Consider the following 11,449-nt stretch of genomic DNA (forward strand, 5'->3'; position numbering starts at 1 on the left):
AGAAAATCCAAAATTTTACATTGTTCAAGTTTTATAATTTTTATAATTTCTTTTAATTTTGTCTCAATTTATTCTGGTTTTATTTTGATGTATCGTATCCCAATAAATTTTTAATCAATGTAAATATGTGGCTGTACGTTTGCATATACTTCTTATCAAACATATCATTTGTTTTAAAGCAAGGCAATGAAACGAGAAAAAAAAACTGTAGACTAAAGATTAAGACTAAGAACTAGCATTGAAAAAAAAAACTGTTAAATGCAGGTACCAAATAATTTAGCCTCTAGATTCACTTATCAATACAGCTTTACTTAAACAAATTAATTAAGTTAATTAACTTATTTAAACTCTCTGTATATTTCTTAATGAAAAAAATCTAAAACTTCTAAAAACTTGTATTGCACATATTGACTAGATATATTTTTACAAAAACAACAATTATAGACATTTTGTTGTAATACATGTTATAATACAATTAATACAAGCTTACATATATAATTCTTCTTGTTTACAATATTAATAGATTCTTTGTTGTGTGTCTGAAGTTTTTTTCATGTTTCACAATGAGTACAAGTGATACATTCATTCAATGGTCACATGGTGAAAGTTATTCATCAAATAACATTCATTTCTACAATATCCATTCAGTACATGTTCACACTTAAATTCAAGGATGAATAATTCATTACTCATTTGGTAAATCAGTTTTAAAGGAATTGAATCTTTGCCATAAACTATGATTTTCTAATTCTTATATCTTTGCAATCCTATGTCGTAAACCTTAGATATTTCAAACTATAAATTCTGATATATCAAGTAATCTTAGTTTGAAATATCACAGGTTTACAACATCAGGTTGCAAAGATACAGGGATTAGAAAATTTAGGTTTGTGACAAAGACTCATTTCCTTTGTTGAAAAAAATATTTGTAAACCGGTTTGTAAACTGGTTTGTAAACTGGTTTGTAAACTGGTTTGTAAACTGGTTTGTTAACTGGTTCTTAAACTAGTTTCTAAACTTGTTTTTAAACTGGTTTCTGTGTATAATGTTGCAAACAAATTTTTTAAAGGTTTCTTTGCTGGTTTAATTGAATTGATTTAACTGATCAAATCTGTTGGTCCCAAATATTCTACCCTATCCTTAAACTGTAAAAGCAGTTTTTACTCTAAATGAAAGTTGTAGAACTGCTGAGATCAGCTAGTTTTTCTCTTAGCATCACTGTTTCTCAAATTCCTTTGTTCCCTCTATAGTTTCATCAAAATTTTAAATATTTCCAGTAAATTAGCGCATTTTTCTTTTTCATATAGAATGCAAATTTTATTGATTTTTTATGCAAATGTTGGACGGTCTCCGGAAGATCTGTGTTTACTCTAGAATTTTGTGTTTGATCCAGATCTAGATTATTGGACCCAGTCTTCAGAATCCTTGGCTTCAGCCCATCTTTTATTTTCCTCTCAACTAGATTGGTTTTTATCTTGTTTTCTTTAGAATTGAAACAAATTTGATTAAACCTAGACGTTTTCTATCTAAAGAAGGGTCCCCTGATGCTGTCCTGCAGGCTGCAGTAGATCAATTATTCCCAGTAAATAATATAGATTATTCTAGAGTGTATCAGGTTGTATGGAGAGCTAGGGAGTATTAATAATAATATTTTAATAATCTGTTATCACATCATTCCTTAGAATTGGTTTTTATACATTATTGTTTCAGTACGGAGAGAACTTTCGAGATTTTCCTTTGGATTTATCCTTGTAAACAGATTCATGGTCAACACTATCTTCATGCTCATACTTGGTGGGCTGAGCTGAGATAGTTGGAGAGGGAGGAGTATCCAGGGGTGGAGTAGGAAGTAGAGGAATATGGTAACCATGAGAGGGCATCAAGATGGACGGGGAGGTCATCAGCTGTAGCTGGGAGGTTGGGTCAACAGGGACCATGCCCGGAATACCTTGGACTAAGCCTTGGGGCATGCCGGGCATTCCAGGCATGCCGGTTGTGAGTATCTCAAGTTCCCGCATTTGTTGTTGTCTGATGGTATCATTACTGTCTGGGATCAAATATTTCCTGACCTCCGTCAGAGCAAACGCAAGCCGTGCGTACGCTTCTGCCGGGGGAGCGTACGCAGTGATTTCAACGTGTAGTTCTTCCTAAACAAAATAAGGTCCGTTAGCTTATAAGAAACGTTTTGTTTAAAAACATCTGCAGAAAACCAAAAAAGAAAATGACATATGTAGCTTATTATTCTATTCTATTATTATTCATTTAAAGTGCCCTAAACCTTGGTCTTCCCAACGATGAAGGAGATTTTATAGGTTTTCTAGCGTAACATGTTTTTTTCAATTGTGGTTTAACCACATTTGAAGGAAGTTGTCAGTGTTCAAGCTTTTGAAAATTATGAAAACGAAGATATCTTCCTCATTGTAACTTAGATTAAAGTGTACAGGGTACCGTTGTGAATCTAAGATGTTTTTTTAAAATAAAGTTTTATTTGAAATTACGTCTATACAGTCCCTATTAAACTTGTATAGCGCCCTTAAAGGGCTTAATTAACATCCCCATCTAAATACCCTAAAATGTACCTGTAGATGCCCATATTTAGGGTCTCCTGACCCCCTTAGCTCCTCCTCCTTCTCCCTGTCCCTCATGCTACCCCTCCCCAGCACTGCCATCTTCGTGAGGGTGTCCTCCTGCAACCTTTTCAACGAGTTACCCTTTGGACCCAGAAGCTTACCAACAAAATTAAACTAAAATATAAAAATTAGTAGTTTGTGTAATATGTAGGCAATGGGATCCATAAAACGACATTTGAAAAAGTGTATGTGTATTTTTTTTTTTATCAAGCAAATAAGTAAAAGTAAGTCATTTTTTTATTTATGAAATAATACAAAAACATACAAAATTAAGTGTGACTAGTAACTTAACAATCAATTTATAAAGCAAATTAAACGGGTCGGTGTATCTATTTTCAAAATTGTCTTATCTCATGCTTAAACCCTAGTTCCCAGATTGTACGTATCATATACAATATGCAATATGCAAGTTAAAAAACTTATACTCATACTATTTCATCCAATCCATTTTATGAGATCTACCACAATTATTATAGTATAAAAAACAATGCAGATAATGACGAAACCACTATGGAAAAGGAAAAATAAATGATAACGATAATGATATTTCTGTAATGTCAATATAAAAAGTAATCATAGCTTTTCTAACAATATAATGGATGAAAAGCTATGTTGAGATAAAGTCTAAATATCTGAAGGTTTTGGAAGAAAATTATTAATTTATGGTTTAGGTCTAGTCTACATTCTTCTTTATGATACAAATCATTCTTCTTTATTCTTGGACTTCTTGGAATAAGGAAAATAAAATCATGGTTGGGGTAAAAACAAGTTTAAGTATTTCATGTACAAACAATTGGACATAATTGGACCTCTAGAAGCGGGTTAAAAAGGGAGTTTTTCACAAAAATGAACGTGGTTTTTGGCTGATACCTAATCCAATTCCAATAAAACTTGAACATTAATATAGTACTCTAATGGTAGCTCTAGTATATTCTTCTCTATACAGTACAATAGTATGCCTACAGTACACAGTGCACTGTACCTTGGGATGCTTCCTGAGAGGAACTAGTACACGAATGGTAACTCTAGTACACTTTTTTCTATACAGTACAATGGTATTCCTACAGTACGCAGCACACTGTATATTAGTAATAATTATTAAACCTTAATATAGTACTCTATTGTAAAAGTACACTTTTCTCTATACAGTACAATAGGATAGTTAAAGTATACAGAACATTAGGATGCTCCCATAGAAAGTCTATTAATCTATTCTCTAATACACTTTTCTCTGTATAGTGGATGCAAAAAGTACACAGTACACAGCACCTTGGAATGCTCCCTAAGAGAAACTTAAAGGATTCAAATGGTTGCTGTAGTAAACTTTTCTCTATACATTACAATAGTGTATCTACAGTACACTGTAAGCTGTATCTTTGAATGCTCCCTGAGAGGAACTTACAGTATTCTAATAGTTGCTTTAGTACAATTTTCTCTATACAGTAAAATAGTGTGCCTACAGTAAACACTGTACCTTTGGATGCTCCCTAAGAGGAACTTACAGTATTCTAAAAGTTGCTTTAGTACAATTTTCTCTATACAGTACAATAGTGTGCCTACAGTAAACACTGCACTGTACCTTTGGATGCTCCCTAAGAGGAACTAGTACTCGAATGGTAGCTCTAGTACACTTTTCTCTGTAAACATCCAGAAACTTGACATCATCTCCATAAAATACCCCTCCTCCTTGAAGTCTACTGATCTCTGTAATGAAAGAAAATATTATAAAAATGGACAAGGTTAGGATAAAAGAATGAATTGATGAAAGGATGAATGACGAATGACTATTGGCACAGAAGCGAATGAATGATGAAATATTTAAGTTAAGAGGGTGTATTAAACACAACTTCCTTTATAAAGTAGTAATCTCTGTTTGTCTGTTTTTAAGTTTAGGCATAAGTTCTAACTCTTTTCATCAAGTTTTCTAAATATGTTATGGGGTATTAGGTAGGACTAAATGTTTTTAAAATTCTATAGTGAACCCCCCTTACGCCCCCGCCCACCTATATACCCTCCCAGGAGAGAGGGATATTATAATATAAATTAGCTAAAAGGTAGCTGGATAATTCCTGATATCCGATTAGGGAAGGGTAGTATTACTAAATATCGTAAATATTGAATATATTATTATTTGTCTATAATATATCAGTTTATCTACGTAATCGTTTCTACCTAAGAAATGAATAATTTAAAATTAATGTTTTTTAATTCTAGATATTCTATGATAAGTTGGATTTATGTATTTGTTGGCAAGATAATGTCCTGCTCTGTAAACGCCATGCTGTCCCTTTAAACCGTTCTATGGCGTTTATAAGGCATTCATAGAATACTGAGGATGCATGACCTTAGAACTAAATCCTGATTTCATGTTAGATCATCCACTTAAAGGAGATCTTTCACGACATATACTCGTATCAACATGGTAACATACATACACTGTACTCACAATTGGTTTCATTGACAACCAATCTAAATATGATCTATGATCTATGATCTATGATCTATGATCTATGATCTATGATCTTTGATCTATGATCTATATGATCTATGATCTATGATCTATGATCTATGATCTTTGATCTATGATCTATATGATCTATGATCTATGATCTATGATCTATGATTGATCTATGATCTATGATTTATGATTTATGATTTATGATCTATGATCTATGATCTATGATCGATCTATGATCTATGATCAATGATCTATGGTCTATGATCAATGATCTATGATCTATGATCTATGATCTATGATCTATGATCTATGATCTATGATTTATGTTTTATGATTTATGATCTATGATCTATGATCTATGAATTTGATCTATGATCTATGATCTATGATCTATGGTCTATGATCAATGATCTATGATCTGTTATATTTGATCTATGATCTATGATCTATTATATTTGATCTATGATCTATGATCTATGATCTATGATCTTTGATCTATGATCTATGATCTATGATCTTAGATCTATGATCTATGATCTATGCTCTATAATCATGATCTATGATCTATGATCTATATCTTATGATCTATTATCTATGATCTATTATCTATGATCAATGGTCAATGATCTATGAACTATGATCTATAATCTATGATCTATGATCTATGATCTATGATCTATGATCTATGATCTATGATCTATGATCTATGATCTTATGATCTATTATCTATGATCTATTATCTATGATCAATGGTCAATGATCTATGATCTATGATCTATGATCTATGATCTATGATCTATGATCTATGATCTATGATCTATGATTTATGATTTATGATTTATGATCTATGATCAATGATCTATGAATTTGATCTATGATCTATGATCAATGATCTATGGTCTATGATCAATGATCTATGATCTATGATATTTGATCTATGATCTATGATCTATGATCTTTGATCTTTGATCTATGATCTATGATCTTTGATCTATGATCTATGCTCTATAATCATGATCTATGATCTATGATCTATATCTTATGATCTATTATCTATGATCTATGATCTATCATCAATGGTCAATGATATATGAACTATGATCTATGATCTATGATCTATGATCTATGATCTATGATCTATGATCATATGATCTATTTCTAAATAATTTATTCATAGGTTTAATTCTATCTGTATTCAATCAAAATATTGGTTGAAATTCCATAAATTAGGATGAGAATCAGGATTAAGGATTTAGGATTGAGGGTTGAAGAAGAACGGAGAGGAAAAAGAAGATGAGAGAAATACAGCTCAATAAATAAAAATCTGGATTGAAGTTTCGAAATTAGAATATAAGCACAATTAGAAGTACATAAACAAAAATAGAAAAAAAACAAGAACGAGGAAAATGGAGAAAAAAAATATTAAGATCAAGGGAAGAAGAAGAAAAAAAAAAGAAAGAATAAAAGAAATGGGTGCAAGACTGTAGAAGGAATGAAGAATATTAAAAAACTAGAAAAACGGCAAAAATCAAGGAATTAAAACAAAAGATCAGAAGAAAAATAACAGAAAAAAGAAATGAAAATTGAAAAAGTAAATGGGGGAAAAAGAAGGACTTACTTAATTATTTACTTACTTAAAGAAGGACAATGAAAGAATAAGAGAGGAAAAGATGGACCATAAAAGAGTAAGTAAGGAAAATAAGAACCATGAAAGAACATGAAAGAAGCTTTAAGATGTTGACCTATTGAAATCAAGGTTAACTTTTGAATCTATCTACTGCACAACAATCAAACATAATCTGATCTGCATAACCCGCATTTATCTCAACTATACTGTAGACTGAATTCTACTGTCAGTGGATATTGTTACCAAATAAACAGACTTAGGGTCTTATATATTACAAGGACAAGAAAGGGGGGGAGGGGCTACTATGATTTCGCCCCTCTCTCTCATCTGCAGTATGGTTCCCTTCCTTTTTGTAATGTTAACTACCCTTTTAAAAATGTGTAACTCAAAAAAATATACACTTCGCACCGAAATAAAAGATATCAAAATATAAGCTTTGTTTGACTTTTAAACACACTTTTAGTGTTTAATTTCCTAGTGCATAGCATACTAGCTCGGGAACCCAGCTTTGCAATCAAACTGAGTTTCCTCTATAGGAGTAAACTCACTCAACTTAAGAATTTCTCACCAAGTTAAGAACATTTCCGTGGTTCTTACGAGTTCCCCGATCAAAATTTGATGCAAATCGGTCAGGGTGAGTTAAATATGATCGGGCATATAAACAAATAAAAAAACAGCTTTAACTACTTTATATAGATACACATACTAGCTGAAGGGTCCCGCCCATGGAATTTTAAAAAAAGTGGACTCTAAATTATTTAATTATCTAGGATGTCTCTAATTGGATCTACCCATAAAGAATTTTATACATTAAGGACTAACTGGACCTTATTTTTAATATAACAATTTAAAGGGGCCGGTTCTGTCTCAATTTTATGTTTTTTTTTCTTGGAAATTAAAAAGAAACAAGGATAAATACATCTATACAATATAGATAAAAAATAAACTCTCAAGAAGAAATCCTGCATTATTTTCCATCAGGAATAGGGGGGGAGGGATTAGGGCGTGGTTTAAATGCACATCAAAAACAAAAACAAAAAACAAAACATCAAAACACAAACTATAATACAGAAAAATGTTTACATTGTGTACAAGATTTATATAAAATAAACATTGCTTTTTTTGGGTATTGGACCGGGGCACATCCAAATAAAGAATAAATTGTACAAAAAGTCAAGACGAAAATTTTAAAAGTGTTCAACGATATTATCATCTGTTTTAGAAAATATCCCGCAGATTTAAAACTGTGTTTTAAGAAGGGGTAAATCTAAAAAAGTGAGAAAAAAATTTAAAAATTAAAAAAACAGGTTTGCTAAAAAGAGGCATTAAAGTTAGAAAAAAAAAGAAAATAATTTGTCGAATTGAAAAGAAAGGAAAAGCAACCAAGTGTGTTGAAGTTTAATAATAAAAAATTTTTAAAAAAATTCTCTCCAATTTATTCTTTTCAGCTTGTTACTTGGGGTTTATAATTTATATTATGCATTTTGCATCTTAGAAAAATATAAGATTTTCGCGGGAGTTTGACATGTTTTACATTCTCGTAAATTCTGTACACATTGTTTTAATTTAGAGAATTTTATAAAAAGAACATTTTTCTTGATTGATAATAAATAACATCTACTCCTTTCTTTTTGTCAATCCCCACCCCCTCCTCCCCCCCTTTTTCATCCTCTCCCCCTCCCTCCTTTCACGGGTCGGATAAAAATATAATTCTCTACAAGATCTGAAATCTGAGATTAACTCCAGGTCCTATCTCTGTCCTGAGAAGAGAACTGGGTTCGGAGAACAAGGATAAGATTTGAAAACTCTGAAGGACAAGGCAGGGACGGATAGAACGGAGTTAAACCGTATCAATTGCTGAGATCATGCAAACCTTGCATCCGTCCTAGTCATTCTCATTTAGATGACTGAGCCAAGAACTGTTGAGAATAAATTAGATTATCTCTAGGTATGTTTGGAAGCTGGAGAATATACAAAGGAGTTTCTAAATCCTTAGATTTGAATCAGTTTCTAGAATTTTAACTTATCCATTCTTGGTTTAAATCTGCATTTTTGGAAAGAAAAAGGAGAAAATAAGAAAACAGAAGACCTTGAAGAAGAAGGAAAAGAGAAAAAAGGGCGCGGAGACAAATAAGACAGAAACAGGAGACTTGAAACAAGTTAATGAAAATTTAACTCTGGAAACAGGTCACTTGAAATAAGTTAATGAAAAATAACTCTGAAACAGGTCACTTGAAACAAGCTAATGAAAATATAACTCTGGAAACAGGTCACTTGAAACAAGCGAATGAAATATAACTCTGAAAACAGGTCACTTGAAATAAGTTAATGAAAATATAACTCTTGAAACAGGAGACTTAAATAAGTTAATAAAAATATAACTCTGGAAACAGGAGACTTGAAACTAGCTAATGAAAATATAACTCTGGAAACAGATCACTTAAAACAAGCTAATGAAAATATAACCCTGGAAACAGGTCACTTGAAATAAGTTAATGAAAATATAATTCTGAAAACAGGACACTTGAAACAAGCGAATGAAATATAACTCTGGAAGCAGGTCACTTGAAACAAGCTAATGAAAATATAACTCTGGAAACAGGTCACTTAAAATAAGTTAATGAAAATATAATTCTAGAAGAAGGACACTTGAAATAAGTTAATGAAAATATAACTCTGGAAACAGGTCACTTGAAACAAGCTAATGAAAATATAACTCTGGAAACAGATCACTTGAAACAAGCTAATAAAAAATAACTCTGGAAACAGGTCACTTGAAACAAGCTAATGAAAATATAACTCTGAAAGCAGGTCACTTGAAACAAGCTACTAAAAATATAACTCTGGAAACAGAAAACTTAAAATGTCGAATAATTAAAACGTAAATTGTGTAAGAAATTGAAGAAGCTTTTGAAAGTACACACAACCGAAATATAATTAGTTGTCGTAAAACTTTTAATAATTACTTGAAATATGTTTCTTATTTGCTTATTGAGATCCGTGTGAATTCTTTTCAACAATTTTCCACAAAAATGTGAAAATAATTGATGATTAAACATATTGATATTTTTTTTAGAGTTAGCCAAATTACGTCTCTTGAAATTATTGGAAAACCGAAGAAATCGATTACTCTTCTCATACTCAAATTTTCTAATCATTAGATCTTTGCAACTTGATGTCATTAAACTTAAACCTTCGACTTTGAGTTCTATAGGATCAGAAAGACAAAGCTTAAAATATGAAAGATATACATACATAGGTTGCAAAGATACAGTAATAACCAGAAAACTGTAGAATAGGAAGACGACAATAAAGCAATACTAAAGTGCATTTTATGTTGTTAAAAAGCAAATAGTTTTACTAGTAAATTATTAAATCACTTATAAAGTGAAATGGGTCTGTTTACACTGCACAATTGTTGTGCCTCATGTTCGTTGGACTATTTAAAGTCATAAATTAAGTTTAAAAGTCATACTTCCTATTCCAGAGTTTTCTGGTTATCACTATAGGAGTTGGAAAATTCGAGTTTCAGGAAAGTATTCAGTTCCATTAGATTTAATATGCAAAAAATGCTAAAATCTATTTCTTTCCAGAAGTTTTATTTATTTAGATTGGTAAAAAATGATAAATGATATAGATGAGAGGATAAAAAGGATGGATGAATATTGAATTTTTAAAAATAGGGAAAAAAAGATGAAATGAATGATTAATGAAATGGGATGAATTCATTAATGACAAGAGGATGGGATAGGATAAGCTTATAATGGATTAAAGGTTGAGAAATGAGAAGTGATAAGTTTATAAAGAATAAGATTGTAAAGGTTATGAAGGATGAGATGGGATAAGTTTATAAGGGTGAGTTTGGATAAGGTTATAAAGGATCAGATAGGATAAGTTTATGAAGGATGAGAGAGGATAATTTTTGAAGGATGAGATGGGATAAGGTTATAAAGGATGAAATAGGATAAGTTTATGAAGGATAATTTTGAACGATGAGATGGGATAAGTTTGTGAAGGATAAAAGGGGTTTTGAAGGATGAAATAGGTCAAATGTATGAAGGATAAGAGTAGATAAGTTTAGGATGGGAGGTTAGAACGGATAAGTGTATTAGGGATGAGATGGAATAAGGCTAGTGCAGAGTGGGAATGACATGATATAAAATATGAAAGGATGACATAAGAAACTAGGATGACATGTAAATATTATCCTCACCTTGGTTTAGTAATCTCAACACATGAGACTTGGATAGATTACTCACAGAACTATTCTCAATAGTTTCCCGTTCCTTGATCAGTTCCTGGATATATTCATCCTTATTCTCAGGAGTCTCATCTACAGGAGGTTCAACATGGGACGGAACAGCAGGAACACTTTCAACCTTCTGTGTTCCTGGATGACCAGCTGGTTGTGTTCCAAGGCCTTGGAACTGTTGTTGTAATAAACTACTGGCTTGAATGGCCCCCACAGGTTGACCGTTGTAAATATTTGCTCCGTATGTCGGGACGGACTGTAAGGTTTGTTGTGGTTGTGCCTGCTGCTGGTTGAGTAAACCAGGTTGTAACTGAAGGTTCTGAAGATAGGGGGAGTAACTGTATCCCATCAGAGAGTAAGGATAGCTCCCTATTCCACTCATTTTTAAGCTTTTAACTTATTTTCTTTAAATCCTAGTTTAGATATTAGCTCCCTCAGTTACCATGTTCAGTGTTGGACTAGTCTGGAAGTGAGAGAGTGAA

At 31.8% G+C, this 11,449-nt stretch overlaps 1 protein-coding gene across 1 annotated transcript; it reads right to left on the reverse strand.

Annotated features, from left to right (window-relative positions):
- Positions 1-1,324: 1,324 nt before the first annotated feature.
- Positions 1,325-11,449, reverse strand: LOC111696042 (KH domain-containing, RNA-binding, signal transduction-associated protein 3). Its single transcript, XM_023465565.1, has 4 exons — positions 10,929-11,449; positions 4,210-4,334; positions 2,580-2,744; positions 1,325-2,147 (listed from the first exon to the last, which is right to left on the reverse strand). The coding sequence occupies exons 1-4, from the start codon at positions 11,347-11,349 to the stop codon at positions 1,707-1,709; spliced, it is 1,152 nt and encodes a 383-aa protein (XP_023321333.1). The 5' UTR covers positions 11,350-11,449; the 3' UTR covers positions 1,325-1,706.

This window comes from Eurytemora carolleeae, unplaced genomic scaffold, assembly GCF_000591075.1.
Source record: "Eurytemora carolleeae unplaced genomic scaffold, Eaff_2.0 scaffold246, whole genome shotgun sequence".
NCBI classification, from domain to species: Eukaryota; Metazoa; Arthropoda; class Copepoda; order Calanoida; family Temoridae; genus Eurytemora; species Eurytemora carolleeae.